Source organism: Capra hircus, chromosome 8 (assembly GCF_001704415.2).
Source record: "Capra hircus breed San Clemente chromosome 8, ASM170441v1, whole genome shotgun sequence".
Taxonomy (NCBI): domain Eukaryota; kingdom Metazoa; phylum Chordata; class Mammalia; order Artiodactyla; family Bovidae; genus Capra; species Capra hircus.
Window position 1 is genome coordinate 103,789,402 of NC_030815.1, and position 19,225 is coordinate 103,808,626.

General features: G+C 46.8%; 1 protein-coding gene and 1 long non-coding RNA gene across 2 annotated transcripts in view; one reads left to right on the forward strand and one right to left on the reverse strand.

Moving 5' to 3' along the window:
• The window catches only part of TNFSF8 (tumor necrosis factor superfamily member 8), a 27,889-nt gene continuing 8,664 nt past the window's right edge, over positions 1–19,225 (reverse strand). Inside the window, exons 2-4 of the mRNA XM_005684351.3 lie at positions 15,434–15,476; positions 3,056–3,127; positions 1–1,599 (exon numbers count right to left, since the gene is read on the reverse strand). Coding sequence (XP_005684408.1) covers positions 1,205–1,599; positions 3,056–3,127; positions 15,434–15,476 — 510 coding nt within the window. The 3' untranslated portion in view covers positions 1–1,204. The remainder of the gene's footprint in view (positions 1,600–3,055; positions 3,128–15,433; positions 15,477–19,225) is intronic.
• Positions 12,394–19,225, forward strand: part of LOC102178728 — a 16,647-nt gene continuing 9,815 nt past the window's right edge. The window contains exon 1 of the long non-coding RNA XR_310245.2: positions 12,394–12,949. This is a non-coding gene — a long non-coding RNA (uncharacterized LOC102178728). The remainder of the gene's footprint in view (positions 12,950–19,225) is intronic.

Sequence of the window (19,225 nt, forward strand, 5' to 3'; positions counted from 1 at the left end):
TTTCCCTTAGCCATTTTTATTCTCCAAAATCCCTCTCTGCTGTTCTTTTATTTCCCTTCTTTTAAATCATTTCTAGCCCTTCTCTGACAAACTTTCCCGAGTTCCTACTCCTTTCTCTTCTTTCCTCCTAATTGAGAAAAATGCAAATTTTACTCCCTTCCTTTACATAGCAGTTAAGGCATTCCTTTTCCCCCTGAGGCATAACTTCATGAGGGTATATTTCAAGTCAGTGGTCCTTCTCTCAAACAAACAAGGTGCTCCCTCGCAGACAGACAAATGTAAACGTAGGTTGAAATGTCCTGACCGTCCAGATCAGGAGAGGAGGCGGCCATTCGTCAGAAGTCCTCACCATTTTCAGAGTCATCATCGTCTGTCAACAACACAGTGAGGCCTTAAAAACCCTCCACAGAATGGTTTCCTGTGAGCTGTTTGAAGTGGGGAAAGAGTTCATGTGGGAGACAGCAGCCGCTCTTACCAAACGGCTGATCACCTTGACGGCTGCGCGCTGAGTGCTTGCCGAACTCGCGGCACTTTCCTGACGGGAAACAAAAGCTGTCTGTTGCCTTATTGTCAGTCTCAGTTCTGGCAGAGTCAAGCCTGGCCGGGTGGTTTTCCAAATACCCACAAGGTATTAGATTCAGGATGGTCAGTTTTGCACACTTTAGATCCTACTGTTCACTCCATTTGCCAAGCAAGGTGCCCTGAACCTCGTCCCCAAATCCTGACTCTGCTGAGGTGACACGGCAGCCAGTAAGTACCATCAGTTTTATGCCAATGTGGGGGCCTTTCCTCTGGCTGGGGGCTTCGGGAACAGCGCCTGGAACCTTAGTTCTCAGGTATGTGATGAGAGAGGCTTGGCTTTTCTGACATGAAATCCAAGTTCCAGGGAAGGGAGAGGACTAGTTCCAGGTCACACAGTGAGTTAGTGATTGGGCTGGGCCTAAATCCATCCCTTCTGGTTCCCGTGTGTGGCTCTGTCCGCCAGGCCACATTGAGTCCCCATCTTCTATCTGGAAGATACTTCACTCAGAAGTCTCTTTTTAACCCTGAGTTGGATCTTCCCAGGGGATGGAAGAGTACTATTTAATTCCCTTTGTGTTTTTCAGTCTTAGCCTAAAGTTTTCTTTTTTTTCCCCAAGTGTCTGGAAGGATAAGTGCTATGTGGTAGGGAGTTGCTTTCTTCCCAAAGGCCAGGAGGGGTGGTTCAGTCTGAACTACTATATAAGAAGATGGACAACACATTCTCAAGGGGAAAGGTGTTTGTATCCACATACTGGAATTTATCCACCTTCACTGATATGGTGGTGTTGACCTGGAGGTGTTCCAACAAGAACTGGGAGAGGTTCTGGTATATGTTTTTGGCTTGTGCTCCAGACTCACACACTGTCACCAGGGTCTGCTTTTTAACGTCTTTGTTGATGAGGAGCTCCAGCTTCAGGTCGACAGAATGCTCTGGGCATTTCACAAGAAACTGCAGTTGGCAGATGATGAAGTACCAACCTGGGAACTGGATCACCAGGTTCTCATCCTGATATCTGACTCCATGGATGATGCCATCTTTGTTCCAAGACAACTTAGTTTTGTTTATATGCTTTGACACTGGAAGGAGAAAGACAAAAGGACCTCAGAGTCATTAGGCAAATTTCGGATGCAGATTGGAAAATTTGAAATCTTTATTCAAGGTTCCCCATTCAAGCCCCGTGTTTTCTGTAATATTTTCTGCTGGTTCAGCCATCTGGAATATCTTCCAGATATTATGTCACTGCTAGGCACTGCTGAGTGTTTAAGGTACAGGTACAAAACCATCCCTCTGCTTTTGTAAAGCATAAAGCTGGAGGGTCAGAAAACACAGTCCTAGACCTTTACCCCCTGCAGAGGTAACTGTTTTCCACTTAATCATTTTATCATTCTGTTATTATTATTATAAGTTCTACTTTTCCCTTTTCAGACTATAAGTTCCTGGGCTGTATTCCTTATAAGTTTTGGGCTATCATGGACATATATTCAACCAATCAATGAACATTTGATCAACAGGGGACTGCTACTGGGTAAGCACTGCACAAAGTATCAGAGAAAAAGCACTCAGTTTGGTTCAGTTAGTAACCAATTCAGGCATCAAGAAGTCTAGGAGAACCTCAGTCTGTTCTTTCACATTCAGATGTGCCCCTTAACTATTCATTTTCTGAAGTTTTAAATGTCTTCCTCTCTTTAAAAGGGCAGCCAGACATCATTGTGTAGAATAAGTTCACATTAAGGGATTCCTCCCAGCTGGGATTTATAGAGGAGCAGAGAATTAGCAGGCCCTCTAAGCGGATATGTTGGTGTCAGAAGCCAAGTCTCTGAGTCTTTTCACTGACAAGTTAAAATCAGCCCTGATGGGTCCAGGTGTCTTTCAGAATTGGGAAGCTGGTGTGTTCATTTTAATTGCTTCCCTTTAAACCTTGTTGCAATTCAACTGAAGAATGAGAACTAATCTAACTGCAAAATTGAATTTTGAAAATGAGCAGGATGGCTATTGCAGAGAATCTTGGCCATCTCCTCTGTACCTCGTCTATCCTAGCATAAATGCCTCTTATTATTTCATCTCTAAGGGACCTCTTACCTGAAGCATGCTGCAATATGCAAGTGGGGCCTGTGCCAACATGGTCATTAAGCTATCAATCTGGACACCAGGAAGTTTTGTGACTCTCTTGTGAATGACTTGATAGAGGCAGAGATTAAGAGCCTGCTTCCCACGTACGAGGGAAAGGACAGTACCCTTGGCCTGCAGCCAGTAGGTGAATGAAGAGGGGTGGGGGTGGAGCACCGATTCCCCCACAGGCCAGGAAGGCAAACTTAAAGGAGTGGATAAGGCTTAGGAAGCAGGAATCTGGCCGCTTTTGAGAGTAATGCTCTCCCCTCTCCCCCAAGCCATTTAAATTCAAATTATAAAAATTATCACACAGGTTAAACAAAATACACATGCAGGTCACATTTGCCTGTGAGCCTCTACTTGTGACCTCTGGCCACAGGAGTGACCCTCATATGGTTGGGGTTCCTGGTGTTGGTTACTGACCTTGGAGGTAGGCCCATGATTTCTTGAATGGAGCTCTTTTCAGGATACATGAGATGTCCTCTGAGCAATTCCCTAAAAGTAAGACCACATGTTAAATGCCTCTCTCTGCTCTGGTAACTGGAGACACCAGATCTTTTCCCATGACCCTTTGATGGAGACAGTTACTATTCTGTTTCCATTTGGGGGATAAAAGGAAAACCTGTTTATTTCTCATTTTGCCATCAAGTACCTTAGGAGTTTTTTTTCTTTAAACTTGATTGCTTCCACATGGACTTTTACAAAAGATTGTGGAAGTTGGAGGAAGGAAACCAACAGGGCCTGAGTTCCTGTTTGTACCTGGTGCCATTCTTGTCGCTTCATATACTCCACCTCACTGGATCTCTGCAACAGCTCTGTGAGAGAGGGCTGACTAAGTCCCTTTGAGAGATGGAAAGAAGCATGGGCACTAGACAAATTCAGTGCGTTGTCCTATGTCACTCAGCCAGGCAGTGGTGGATAGAACGCTGAGGCTGCTAGGAATTATTGCCATCCTTCCTTTAAGGGTGCACTTCTGTGTATTCCAGCTGACTGAATGCTCAGAATAGCTCTTCAAGGCTCACCCTGATGTCCAGACATGATCAGCAATACAAGGTCATTGCAAGTTGGAGGAAACTCTGATATCCACTCCCATGTCTGTCTGATTTCAGAGACCAGGCTTCCTCCTCAAGGCCATTTTGCCAGACAGGAGGTAAACACATCCTAGTGTTCAATTTTAAAAGGATATAAGATCACAGAGACCTAAGCAGGGAGCCTGCCATATGGAGCTTCCTTGGTCGGGAGAAAAAAGGTTTATGTCATTGTGGAATTTAAGAAATCAGAATATTTTAAATGCATTCACTGGTTATGGCAGCTTCATTTCTTAGTATAGTCATTATTTTGTATGCACAGAACCAAACCATACATTTCCTGCAACGACTCATGAATTCAGCTTATTCTGGGCATTTTTTTTCTTCTCATTGAGTCTTGGTTTCCCTAATCTACAGAACTGGCAGATCTAGGATCTGACATTGACATCTTTTTGATGGTGTCACCAGAGATGACAAAGACGACCGATGATTCCATCTGTCAGAGACTAGGCAGCCATTCAGTCGAGGTGACCACATCCTAGCCGGCTTGCTCACGGGGATTTTAGAGTAGCATCTGTTGGACTCACAGTCTTCCCCATCGCCCTCTGTCCTGGCCTGGGAAAATCCCTCCTGGCATTCCTTACAGTGGGGGCTTGCAGTGGTAGAAAGTTAAGTGAAGAGTTCCCCCTGCTGTCTGAACATGCTCACTGCTAGAGGCACCCCCCGCAGAAGCAGGGCTCTCTCTTCATTCTTATCTCCCCTGGAGGCATGAAGAGGCTCTGGTCCACAGGTCTCTCGGGTGAGGAGGGCTGGAGGGCCAGCTGCCCTTGTTCTTCCGTTCTTTTGATTTCATCTCTCACTCATCCTCCAGCTAGGGAATCTTGTCCTGCCTGCAGACCACACTCTTGGGGTGTGTACAGTCATAGCAAGGAGGCAATGAGGACTGCTCTTTTTTTTTTTTTTTTTTTTGAGCCATACCCCACAGGGCTTGTGGAATTTCAGTTTCCTGACAAGGGATTGAACCTGGGCCAAGGCAGTGAAAGCCCAAATTCTAACCACTAGACCACCAGGGAACAGAGGGGTTCATTCTTAAATGTGCTGTGGCTATGAGTAGAAGGCCCAGCCTTCTCTCTTTGGGGCGTGGAACATCAGGTCCAGAGAATCGCAGAGAGACATGTCTGGCTGTGTCTCTTTGCTCGGAACCGCTTTCTGACCCACTGTGACTTCGGGATCGGGGCCAAGCTCCTCCCCATGGCATTTGTGTTCCGTTGTGTTCTAACCCCTAATGAACTCTGCAGTCTCCCCGCTCGCCTTCCCTCTTCCCGCTGTTGCCTCTTGTACTTGTTCCAGCAGTAGCAGTGGTGGTGCTGGGAATAATAATGCTAGCTAGTACGTAGTGACTAATGGCTATTTTCTTTTTACTCGGCTAAGCCTGTTACATGCATTATTTTATTTCAGTCTCACCATCATCCCACAAGAAAGGTGCTCTAGAAACTTCCCTCTTGTATATAAGGAAATTGAGTCTTTAAAAAGTTACGTGGCTTGTCACATTTTCAAAGCTAGTCAGTGGTAGAGGGGCAATTCAAGCTGAGGCTGTCTGACTCTAATGCCTGAGTGGATTTTTGACCATTCTACTGGAGGTTGGGCCCTTGGGATGCCCCTAGTTACACCATGCTGGTTTTCCATTTCATCTGGAATCCCCCTCTTCACTGGCAAGTTGTGCCTTGTTTAAAGCACTGCCTGGCAGCTATCTCCTCTGGGAACCCTTCTCTGACCTCTCTTTCCATTTATTTGCCTTCTCCATTGGACCATGAATCCTCAGGGTAATGACTGGGCAGATATGTTTCCATATCCCCACTGCCAGCCCAGAAGATACTCTGTAAATGTTTGTCGAGCTGAATCATGTAGTCTGTCTCTGCCCCTTCCCTCTGTGGATGTCAGCTCAGCTCTCAGGGCTTGAGGAAGGGAATGCGGATGCTTGGCCTGGTCTCCCCTTCCGGGCTGGATGACACCTGGCCTCATTCTGTCCTTGGTTCTGCAGGTCAGGTTAGATTCCATGGGAGGTTAAGGTTCAAGCCCTTGGCTCAGGCCAGCACATCACACCATGAACAGCTCTCCTCCTCGGCCAAGGACCCCTTCACACCTGTCACTCGTGGCAACTGTCAGATGAGCTTTTCTTAACAGGGGGATGTAGAAGTACAAGCCTGGACTCGCCTCTCACACATGTAGGTTCTTTTTTTTTTTTTCTTTCCCCTTTGGTCTTTGTATGTTTGTTAGGTTGACCTCAGCTGTAATTCTGAGAAACCCAAGGATGGAAAAAAAAAAAAAACTTATTTTGAAGCTTTTGCATTTCCTGAAGTCAAATGCCATGCTGTATTTCAGTTTTTCTTAAAGAATCTGTTAGATGTTTCGAAAAGAAATGAAAACAGAGGCAACTCTCTTGAAGAATGACATCACTGAGTTGGCTGAGGGAAGGGACTGGGGAAGCAGGGCTCCAGAGGAGCTCTCGGTGGAATGAAACTGCTGAACGTGGAGAGGAGCCTGGAGAAGGCATGCTGCTGGTGCCTAGCGACTTTCAAGGCTGTTAGGAGGGCCAGGGCTGATGGGGGCTGGCTCTGTGGGCACAAACAGCATAGCTCCTGGAAGTTTAAGGAGATGATGCGCTCAGCTGACGGCGAATACCGCTCTTGTCCCCATTTCCCGGATGACGCAGTGGGAAGACTTTCATTAAGGACATACAACACACATTGCAAGTCCTAGTTCTGGCAGCTCAAATATTGGACCAGTTAGTGCTGTTCAGAGATGTGTTGGGCTGGTGTGAGAGTCATGTGGCTCTTGTCAAGACCTAGATGAATATTCCATGGGTCATCAGCCATGTGGCTTTGAGTCTCCTTATCACCCTGTGAGCCCATGATGTAATCATTTTTGGTTATGAGACAGGAATCCTATAGTATTCCTGGAAGTTTGAATTTGGGGAGCATTGGGAGCAAAACACACCTCTGTTTCATTTATTTCCCAACCAAATTAGCTACACCGAGGGGTTTAATTTGAAGAACTAAAGACTAGGGAGGGGAGGGGAGGGGAGAACAGTCCACACATCATGGCAAGTAGATCGCCTGGAGTTAAAATCTAGGACTTTTTTTCGGGTGGTTGTGTCTCAAGCTAGAGGAAGAGCAGGGTGGACCAGATGATCCAGAAGGGCCCTTCTAGCTGATTTTAGATGGCTGGGTAGACTCAGCTGTACACTGCCAGGCCTGCTGCAGGGACACGACGAAGTCAGTCCCAGCTCCAACTATCTATCTTTTGAGCATGTTGCTCTACCCCAGCTAGGAGTCTGTCTACACGCATTAAAATTTCCGGACACCTGCAGCAGAACAGAGTGTTTTAGGCCTGGGACTAACCTAAGTTATGAACAACCTGGTTCTGTAAGGGTTTTCATGGTTCATAGAACTGGAAGTTCTCTGAGAAATCATTTGGCCCAGCCTTGGTAACTACATAACACATGTGCTCCCCAATGTTACCCCCACAGCAGGCTTGTCTGAGCTCACCCCACGAATCAGTGGTGGGGCCAGGCCACAGTCTGGGACCCCTTGCTTCTGTCAGGCATTCCATCTTTCAGACAACTCAGGTTCTCTGTGAGTACTCCTGAGAACCAAGGCCTTCAGCTGGGCAAGATTTGTAAGCCATCCTCTCAAGCTTTGGTCTCCTCTAGAAGGATCATTAAATTTTCTTGGGCTTTGTTAGGAAGCCTGGAGAGAAATATTTGCCAACAAAACCCTCCTGGTCAGGTGCATAGAAGACAGAGATAGGGAGAGAGATGTTGCTTTAGGTGGTTGGAAGGGTCATGTTCTAGATAGAAGTCAGAATAATGCAACATGAAGATGGGAACCCTCCTTGAGATCTCAAAATATTAGACCCCAAAGGACCACTGGATGCCAAGTTAACTGTGACCCTAGATTTAGGAGTGGAGAGGCTGAATCCAGAGGGACTAAGGGTCTGGCTCAAGACCCGATAGTAGGTTAAGTGGCAGAGCTGGGTTCAGAAAACAGAGTTCCTGACTCCTAGTCCTGGGCTCTGCCCTGGTTTTTAGTCTTCCCATGGAGCAGAGAAGCTTTAAATGTAGGAATAAGTGGATTTGCAGCCACCATACACACTGGCCTGAAAACTGACTAGACAGCTATGGGTGCCTGGAAAACAAGCACTGATGAACCATCTGGACTTCCTCTTCCCAGGGGAATGCCAGCAGGTGACTTCAGGTTCATGGGCTGAACCTTGCCAAGTAATAAGTCAGGGGCTCTCAGGCTTCCATTAAGATGCAACAATGCCCAATGGGGCAAAACAAGCCACACCTACCGTTCCAGCCAGAAAGTATGTGGTCTGAGTGCCAGGTACCTTCCAGGTTAATATCGGAGCAAAACAGACACAGTGCATCTCAAAGAAAGCACCTGGGTTTTGGTCAAGGCTTCTAACGTCAGACTTGTCACTCCCCGTTACTGACCCTCAATTACTGCATCTGTTAAGTGGGGATAGTAACAGGCAACCCCAGCGTGTGCATGTTGCGAAGATGCAGTGAGGTTATGGATGTCAAATGACCTGTACAGCACACGGCTTGGAGGAGATAACCTGGCACGCGGTAGCCCCCTCTTCCCCGACTCTTTCCTTGGTTCTTAAGTAGCACAGATTAGCAGCACTCTTAGCAGACTCATCTGGCCAATGAGATGCTCATTAAGCCAGAGCTTGGTGGACTGAAGTTTCTTAATTATGTATCTAAGTGTTTGAGGCCATTGGATGCTCTCAGGAAAGTGTGAATAGCCCTCGTCATCTGTCGAAAATATTTTAATCCTTCCAACAAGGAGAGGAATTATCCTCATGACTCTGCGTCTACCATGTCCTGGCTTCTGAGTTCCACCCTTTTGGCACGATATCCAGGAGAGTCGCAATAGCGACATCTAGGGAAGAGCCTCGCCATTGTCAGTGGAATTCGGAATCACAGTGAATCCCTAATTTAAGGGTCATTTCAGCTGACTTCAGTGTAACGGTTTCCTTGGCTAACTCGCCATGGAGAAACTCCAGACTAGGCCCTTCGTTAAACAAAGGACTAGGTAGCCTTGGGTTTACAGATGGCATTTGAGGAATAGCTATTCTGGCATGCTCAGTGTTAAACACATCGAAAGTCATCAGTAAATACAAGTTGAGATCAAGTGAAAATTCATTTGAATCCCTTGAAGGTTCCTTGGGATTTTGAGGGTGTGTTTTTTTTTTTTTTGGCCACATGGCACAACTTGTGGGATCTTAGTTCCTGACCAGGTATTGAACAGGGCCCACAGCTGTGACGGCACAGAGGCCTATTCACTGGACCGCCAGGGAATTCCCTTGGGGTCTCTTCAATCCTGACCTGTTGCAGTATGTAAGATAAAGCTATCTGACTTGATGTGTAATTCCTTGAAATTCACTTATACTAAGTGCAGATTGAATTGATATTATTGGAGGGTATTTAAGAAGCACCTTTAAAGTCTAACTGAAAAGGCAAAGAGAGATCTGCTCATGTCTAGCTCCCATTTCCTGGTCCGGGGCTTGTAGAAATTTAAGACAACACGTGTGGCATCCAGAGAGCTTGGGTGAAACATGTAGTGAAGCCAGTTTGAGAAACAAACTTGCTTTCCTTCCCTCCTTCCCTTCTTCCTTCTGTCCTTCCCTCCTTTCCCCGCCTCTGTTTCTTTTTTTCTCCTCTTCCCCAAAGTGAAAGACGGGGATTTTTCTCCTGGATTTGAAGACTTGTGACATGTGTATGTGCAAAATTCAAGTATAAATGTTAATATGCGCCTCGATGATGGAATTCTTTTCCTTTTTCTTCCCCTTCTCCTGTCCCCCACCCCCCACATCGCCCCCTCCCTCTCCTCTCCTCTGGGTGACAAGGGGCAGGGATTAGACACAGATGGCTTTAGCACTCTGATGGCCTCTCCAGGACTCTGTCTCACCTTATTCTGTGTGGCCCATTTTCTAGTTTATTTCTGTTAGAGAGAGTCCTGATCCTGGTTAGCTCTGCCTTAAGAAAAAGACACTTTCAGAGTGAGCTTTGAGTGAATAGGTTTAAAGTAAACATAGAGGCAAATAAGTTCTTTGAGGCCTGTGACTATGTGAAAAGCAGTGACCGCTGAGCAGTTATATCTCCACTTAGTGTGGGGGGGGGAAAAAAAAACTACGACAACCAGCGGACCGGGCAGTAGATCCAGCTCTGTCCACCTGACAGATGTGAGGTCTCTGCTGTTTTCAGCCCTTCTAGAGGAGGATGCTGCTGCACCTCCACCTGCCTCTGTGCAGCCTGCATCCCAGCTACACGACACCAGGCACAGCGGGCGATCGGTGAGCAACCAGCTCCTTCGTTTAGTTTCACTGCCTTCCATGGGCAGCTTGTATTGTTTCTTTGGGGGTGGGCTCACTAGCTGCAATTAGCCAAGCTTATTTGATCTCTTTTAAATGCCCACGTTTTCTTTTTAGCAGAGGGAGTGGGGAAAGAGGGTAGCTTGCAAGCCAGGCAAACATGGGACATTGTTGGAATGGTATTAATAAAGTGGTGAGAGAATCCTAAGATTTTTGTTTGCGAGATGGGGAACACACAAGAGGGGTTCAGGACTCCTCCAGGTGGTCTATCCTCTATTTCCACCTCCTCAGGGCCCCCAGGAACCTCTGGATATTAGGGGGCCCGTGACACTCACAGGAAAGGCAGACTATCTTAACTGGCCCGCAGTGAGGGTGGGGTGAGGATCCTCCCGGTTCTCAGGATCCTCCACTGCGAAGCTGGGGCCTGAATTTGGCCTCCAGATCCCCTGCCGTGGGCTGTTCACGCTCCCCACAGCCCTGCCTCTTGTGCAGAGCCATGTGCGGAGGTGCCCTAGTGGCCCTCTCTGGCCCGGAGCTCAACACCAGAGAGCAGGCTCCAGTGACAGCAGGACAGACAGCCACAGGAGCAGGTGTGGGGGAAGGGACAGAGAGCCCTGGGGGGATTCCTGGCCTTGGCGCCCTGGGGGGGGACACTAAGGAAGCACGGTTATGTTGCACTCAGCATCTTGACCATGACATCCTGGGTAAGCCAAAGAGCTCCCAGGCACATCAACTTGGATTTTGAGGTCAGGCCCCACTCCTTGCTAATTGTGCAATCTTAAGCAAGTCGGTAAATCTCTCTGTTTCCCTACTTACAATTATCAAGGGGCCAATAATTATCCTGGGGTTTGCTGTGAGATTGCACGAGTGAATCACGAAGCCCTCAGCCCAAAGCAAAGGCCCCATCAGTGTTTGTTATCTTCATCCCATCACATCCCCACACCTGCCTAGCTGGGGAATAAAAGAAAAACTGATTTACAAGTCATCTGTGGAATTCCTCCAGTGCAGGTAAGAACTGATATTTGGTTGTTGGGATGTTGGAAATGCCTGGGGCTGAGGTGATCAAAATTATTTTGCAGTGAAGTCAGGAGTTTAAATTTCTGCCGAGTTTCTGAGGGGAAACGATGGGTGGTGAAATTGGGAAGAAGGACATGGAAGCGGGTGGGGGTGAGGGGTGGGTCAGTACGTGTGCTAGAGGGCTGAACCCAAGGGAGAAGTGCTGTCTCCTAGAGCGCAGAGGCTTCGGGATCACGTAGGATCTGAAACTCCATTCTGCTTCCATATTGGAAGGCACCACCCCACCAGCCTCTCCACATTCCCTAAATCCTGCTGTCAGCTTTGCTGCACACAAACGTGGGTGCTTCTGGAATCTGGGGAGATCAGGCATGGGGGCTTGTTCTGGGGTTGGGACAAATACGGCACGTACATGAGAACGCATGGGATTCAGAGTGTGGGAGAGGCAGGAGACAGGAACGAGGATGTCGAGAGGCAGCACAGCTGCCCTCTCCTGGCCCGCCCGGCCCCCGTGCCCAGCCGCGTGGCGGGCGAGGCTTGTATTTGTGGTCCCATCCCGCCCTCGGAGCAGCTCCGTGAGGGAGCGCTTAGTGACTCCGTTTGCTAGAGGAAGGGAGAAGGTCCTCCTCCTGGGGCCCTGCCTGGCTGCCCGCAGTCCCAGCTGAGCCGCCGCCAGGCCACTGGGTCCTAAGCACGAGGGAGTGGTGGCTAGCTGGCAGTCTGCCGGTGACAAGTCTCCTGGCCAGGAGTGGGAGGTGAGTGCTGGGACTCAGACATCCTCTCCTTACAGAAAAGACTTGGCGTTCTGTGGTCTCCCTGCAGCTAAGTGTCGTCCTGTGTTAACGTTACTTGGGTGTGTGTGCCTGGCCCTCTTTGCCAAGCTCTGGGCTGCTTCTGGCTTCCTGGTGGACAGTTTCCACTGGCCTGTGGCACAGGGCTCCCTGGTAAGAGTCCAGCTTCCGCTCTCATCCATCCGGGGGGCAAACCACAGGCTGCCCCCTAGAGCCTCCCCTCTGGGGCCTCTGGGAGACAGCGCCCCTCTGCCTGGAGTGTCTTGCCATGGCTTTTCCAAGGGGAGTTCACTGCCTCCGCCTGCTCACAGGGGGTTTGTTGGGGAGGAGGCTATGCCTCCTGCAGGAAGCCTGCAGACTTCCTCAAGATTATTAGGAATCATCTTTTTAGACTTTTTTTTTTTCTGTATTTACATATATACAGGAAAGGTTAGAATATCATAAAGCATCGCAGCTGGAAGGACCCTTCCAGTTCATTCAGTGCACCGTCCTTTTATGTTACAGACTTGCCCTGAGAAACGCAGCCTGCTAGTGTGGAGGTCAACTCTGGAGCCCAGGTCTTGCTCCAAGGTGCTATTCTTTCCACCTCATCTGACCACTGTGTCTGTAGGTGGGCCAAGTTAAGACAGGTGGAGACTTTCATTAAAAAGCAAGAGAAAGTCAAGGACCACACACAGTAGGTCACTGACATTTTATGGCCAAAACACATCATGAAACTGTGTACAAGCCCCTGTGTCCTTGTCTTAAAATGCTGACTCAAGAGTCAGTGATTGGGAAATGTGAAGATGTAGAAGCAAGGCATAGCTGTTGGGCCAAGAAACTGGTAACAATCTATAGACTATAATTCAGCCACATGACAGAATCACTAAACTCCCAATTTCCTGAAAGATACAGATAAAGGCCTGACACACATTCCTAAGCTGCTTTTACAGGAAGCAGACCCCTTTCCAGATGAAAACTGCTGACCACAAGAACAGAGACCCTAGACTGCTTGAAACCAGAAGGTTGATGATGCTTGAAATTTCACCTTGTTGCCAACCAATCCAAAAATGAGCTGATCACGCCCTGCTCTTTGAACACAACTCCTCACTACCGCCTCCAGGGTGGGTCACATAGTCTTCAGGGCATGGACCCACTGTGGCCCGCTTTGCCCGGCAAAGCAGTAAAAGCTTTTCTGTTTTCTACTTCACCCAAAACTCTGTCCTCGTGTTTCTATTCAGCACCAGTGAACAGAGGCTGAGTTTCGGCAACAATCATGTGGGGCTAGAGGGGAGCCCTGGGTCCTGACTCCTGCTCTGCCGTCGGTTCCCTAGACAACCTTCCAAAAGTCACCTTGATTCCCTGGGCCTCAGCTCACCACCTGCCAAACAGGACTATTAATCCCCAAGTTGTTTGCTTATAGGGTGGAGGCTAAGATAAATCCACGGTAAGTGTGGGAAGGTCTTTAACAAGAGTTTCACGGCCCTAGGGAGAATTATTAGCATTTTTTAATCTGGTTGCAAAGACATTGAATTGGGAACTGTGGTTGGTTTTGAATTAGTTTGTGTTCTGATATCCACAGTGACGGCCCATTTAAGAAGGGATCTGATAAGTGTTCTAGTCCATGGCTGCCAAAATTTTAAATTTCTATGGACCAAAATAATTACTTCAAAACCAAAATTAAGGACTCCAAAATGTAAATTCAGTGACCAGTACAGAATGGGCAGCTTCTTATTTTGCCTGTTGTTGTTCAAACAAACAGACAAAATAACTCTGAGTAAAAAGCAAACCAACCTGATTCCCATCTGTATCAACCTTGTGTTGTAAAAGAAAGGACATTTTCACACAAAAGTAACATAGAAAAGGACATGCTCTCAGAGGAACGTATAGTTGACTGCAGGAAAAGGGGATCACTTGTGAGACCACCTGTAGTTGACAATCTACAATGATGGAAGTGCAGAAACCAAGACCCAGAATGACTGAGATCACGTTGCCTGGTCAAAACTGTCCTTGTCATTGAGGTCATGCTTTCCTTAAAGAGCCACCCCTAACCTTGAAAAGTGAAGCTCTTGTCAAAGCTTGGAGAATCTGGATGGATGTGGAACAACGGGGCAGGGGAAGGGAAAATGACATTTACACAGCGTGTTTGGTTTGTGCAAGGCTCCGTATTCTGATTCCAGAGCTGGTATTGTCTCCATGAAGGTGGGCGGCAAACCCTGACCTGTGGATGAGATCCTGGCCACCACCTCACTTTGAGAATGAAGTTTGGTGGGACCGCAAATGTGCCTGTTCATTTGCACAGAGTCTGTGGCCTCTTCTGCTCTACACCAGTGGACTCGTTGTAACAGGGACCTCGTGGCCTGCAAAGCCTAGAATGTTTACTGTCTAGTCGTTTACAGAAGCAGCTTGCTAGCTTCTGCATTATGCCATGCTCCCTTCACCTTGATGTGACTGTCTACAAAGGCTTGGTGGAAATCATGGTCACATGCTAAGTAATTCCAGCCAAAGTTCAGCTATTGTTGACAAAGCTGTAATTATCAGTCTGCCTTGAAATACGCAGAGTGCTGCTCCATTTAGGGCATTCTGCCCTTGCTTTCCAAGTTTCTGGGTGACAAACAGAAGGAGAAGCAGAGCTCAGGGTGTCCTGAAGGAACTCCAGTGTGCTTGCTCTTGGTGTGAGGAACTGTATCCACACACGTGTGTCCTCTGGTCCCAAGTATGCCCTGGTGTGTCTGTCCAGGTGCCTATGATGACTCACTCTTTCTCTCTTAGTTTTTTCCTCCGAGCTGGCTGGTCACCCAACTGTGCTTGCTATCTAAGTTCTAAAGGTGACAGGACTGAAGGTTAGTGTTCTGAAATGAGGACATCTGGGTTCTAAGTTTGACTCCATAATACCCTGAACAAGATCCTCTTCACTTGGTCTTACTTTTCCTTTTCTGTGCAATGCAAACATACATCAGATGGTCTCAAAGTTTTTCACTTTTTCATGTTAACCTAACTCTGCATCTCACCAATCTGGGGCTAGTAGAGACAACCCATTGATTAGTGACTTTAGTGATAGAAAAATATGGGGTGTGGGAAGGTCTATTTGACAAATCCTGAACTTCATTGTGCATTTTCTTCTATGTTTGATTCAGTTATTTAATGATTACTACATGTTGGTCACCATGCAAAGCAGTTTCCAGAAGAGATCTAATAGTTTCTCCAATACCTTCGTGAGGTCGTTATTATTACTCTCACTTCATAGATAAGGAACTGAGTTTCTCAGGTGGGATGTAGAGCCAAGATTCAGCTCCACACCATCTGACTCTAGATTTTAAGCTCCTAACACAATACCGCTTTGTGTTCCCCTCTGGGTCCGTGGGCCAGCCTGTCCAGAGCCAGACTTTTCACTAGTGGGAGAGCTGAGGGCTGGTGGGAGAACCTGGGGACGTGAGCACAGCTCAGAAGCCGCTCAAAGCAACGCAGATGCACCAGCTTGGCCTGACAGCCCACCTCCGCCCCCACCCCCTCTGTTGGACACTCATGATGTTTCTGGTGGTTAATCATCTGTGATGTGATATGGACTATCCCCTCCTGCACAGTTACTCCTAATTCCAAAGTCTTACCTCCTTTAAGGGGGAATTGGCCTGGCGGGTTGGGAATGGAGTCCTGAAAGAGAAGAAAGAGAAAAGTTAAAAAAAAAAAAAAAGGATGAGGATGTCATCAGATTGAAACAGCTAGTCTTTTTCTTTTCCACTTTGGTTGCCCTCAAAGTATTGTGTAATTTAGAATTTCTGTTCCATCTGACTCTAAGATTTAAAAAAAACAACAAATTCACTAACTTAGTTTACATGAGCTTTACAACCTGTTTATCAGAAATAATATTGGAGGATTACTCTGCACATTTCACAGGTGAGGAATTGGAAGCTGAGAGGTAGAAAGCTTATGGCCATCGGGGCGGGAATCTGCAACTCCTAACTTTCAGGCAGTGCCTTTTTCTTTTCACCACCTATTTTTTCTTACTTTGGTTAGCATAAGGCAAACAACTGTAGTGTATAAATATATGTGGGCTCTTTTCTTCTATGTTTGATTCAGCAAACAGTGAGAGTGTGTTGTAAGTATACCTGGGAAGGTACTATTTCTCCTGTGGTTGGAAATTCTGAATTGATAGAATGACTATGTGCCAAGCATTGTGAAGATACCATAAATGATTAAATTGAGTCCCTGTCCTTGCGGATTTATTGCAGATTTACATTTGACTCTAATATCTAAATACTTATATAACATAAATAAGCATAAATGTATATTATTTATGTTAACATTCAATATGTTTTATTTACTCGAGAATAAGCATAACTGTATATATAAATAATCACACAGTTAAGTAAGAGCTTGCTGGCAGACAATCTGAGAGCAGAGTGGCTCCTGAAGCAGGACCTGTGGGTTGGAGAACGGAGGGGAGGAAAGGAGGTCTTGTTCACATGTTCTGGGCAAGTGAGCAACAGAAGCAGACGGGCAGGTTTTCACCCCAATACATTTTTCAGAAGCTTTTCTCTATGTCTGCGTCTCTATGTCTTCCCTGTAAATAGGTTTATCAGTGCTATTTTTCTAGATTCCATATATATGCCTGAATATGTGATATTTGCTTTTCTTTTTCTGACTTACCTCCCTCTGTATAACAGGCCCTATATTCATCCCCTTTGCTGCAACTGGCTCAAATGGGGGAAGGAGAGGGTAGGGCAAATTGAGAAAGTAGCACGGACATATATATACACACACAGAGACTCTCATGTGTAAAACATATGGCGAGCAGGGGGCTCTGCGTAATAGAGGGAGCCCAGCCTGGCACACTGTGATTGACCTAGAGGGGTATGATAGGGAGCAGGGGAAGAAGGCTCAAGAAGGAGTGGGGGTATATATATATATATATATATATATACACATATACACACATACATGCATGCTAAGTTACTTTAGTTGTGTCTGACTCTTTGTGACCCTATGGACTGTTGTAGCACACCAGGCTCCTCTGTCCATGAGATTCTCCAGGCAAGAACACTGGAGTAGGTTGCCATGCCCTTTTCCAGGGGATCTTCCTGGCCCAGGGATCGAACCTGCATCTCTTATGTCTCCTGCATTGGCAGTTGGGTTCTTCACCACTAACACCACTTGGGAAGCCTATATATATATATATATGTATATATATAACTGATTCTCATTGATATACGGCAGAGACCACCGCAACATTGTAAAGCAATTATCCTCCAATTAAAAAAATAAAAATAAATGAAATTTAAAAAATTCTTCAGCGACTAGTTTTCCCACCTTGGGCTCTCTCCCCCTTTCCCCCACCTCAACCTTGGAGACACCCCTCATTGTCCTGCCAATAAGGAATGAAGTGTCTCATTTGTCTTTTGACCTACCCAGATTGAGGTCTCCTGTATTGTATTGGATTGAGATATTAATAAAGCCCTAAAGAAATGTAAGCATTTTCATGGATGAAAACAACTTCCCAGCATCTAATGGAGCAAGCAATTAGTTGCTGCCTGCATCATATTTTCTCAGTGCTGTGTCAGAACACCTAGGACCACCTAGAGTTCTCTTTTTATCCTGCCACTGGTCTAGGGACTCTGTCCTTTTCCTTCCACTGACAGCTCTTCCGATCAGTGACTCTCCTCTCCAGCCCAAGTGGATGGTCCTGAGTCGAGGAGGTCTCCTGAGGCACAGCCCTGCAGAGCACTGATCTGGAGGAGGAAGTCAGTATAAACTCGGGGGGTTCAGCTTATCAGGGGAAAAGAAATGAACTTGGCTTGGAAGGTCCTTTCCTATTTGCTCCCATAGTCTATGATTTTATTGCCTTGGCTGAAAGCTCTTAACCTAATAAACAGTGCTGTACCTCTGTGATCTCTCAAGTACACACACAGTTCAAAGGAAAATCTAATGTCATAGAGTCCCTCCTGGTTGCCTCCTGAGAAAACAAACAGCCTTTCATAAGTTAATAAACATCTGGCTTACTGCCAAGCACGTCCATCGATTAGTACAATGTGCACATACATGAAGAAAAACATCTACATTTAAGTGTGGTGCTAAGATGGTGGACTTCATTTGCTGCCCTGGAACATATCCAGGGACAAGGAGAGAATGCCAGAGCAACAACCCCTGAGGAGCCGTTGCGGTGGCTCCTGGCAATTGGGAAATACCAGAGAATTGTACATTCAGCACGTGTCAAATGGGCACACGGTGTGTGCCGAGCTCTAAGTCACCGGAAGACATCCTGCGGGTTTATGGCTCAATTGTAAAGCAGTTGTTCAGAACATATAGATAAATATAGACTAGAATTACAAGGCAAGAGCTATGGGGGAGAGGGGCAGCATGTTTCCAGATAGCACTTGAACATGTATACGAATCACTTGGGGAGCTGTTAAAATGAAAATTCTGATTCAGCAGGTGTGGGTGGAGCCTGAGAGTCTATTTCTGATAAGCTCCCAAGTGACAGCAGAGCTCCTGGCCCACAGAACACAATTTGAGTAGCAAGGTTGTAAGAAATACTATCTGAGAAGAGATCTAATTTACATGGGGTGTCTGGGTTGGTGAGGTGGGGGTGTGGTCATTTGAAGGCTTTCTGGTTTTCTAGCTTCAGACAGAGGATGTCAAAAACAAAGCATCATAGTACAGGGAAGAATCCTGTTGCTTAAACCTTAGCCCAGGACCCATGGCGTCCAAGACAGAAGTGTGACTATTGCTGCCTTGAAGAGCTCCTGGCATGAGGGCATGAGAACAGGTCTCCATAGCTTTCCTTAGCTACCCCCAGTAGATAGGATCAAAGGATCAGGGCCAGAGGGGAGCCAAGGCATCCTTTAGTCCATCAAGCCAATTTTCACAGACAAGGAGACTGAGATACTCGTGAGTTGGTGGCAGATCCTAGAATGAAATTCTCCAGTGCTCTTTCTATGCCCCAAGAGAGATGCTGTCTTCACAAGCCAAGGATAGACCTGCTCCTTCTCCTCCCCTGCCACCCCATGCGCCCTACTGTTGGCAGTCTTTGCATTTGGAGGTGGAGAAGTAGGGTATAAAGAGATGACAAATTGAATTTTGTTGAGGACCCTCTATACCCTTGACGCTATGCTGAGTGCTGTCCATTTATCTACTCCTCTTTAGTAAGGTACCTCCCAGTCTAAGAATTCTTTCCCAAACCCAGCCTGGGGATCTGGGTCTTGGCTGGAGAAATGTGAACCACCATGCTTAGCAACTTGGCTTTGAGGTAAACAGTAAACAGGCTAGACACAGACAGAAGCAAATGGGCCCTCCCAGGTTTTCATTCTCAGCTCCATTGAGTAGCTCCCTCATAAGCTCAGTTGGTAAAGAATCCGCCTGCAATGCAGGAGACCCTGATTCCATTCCTGGGTTGGGAAGATCTG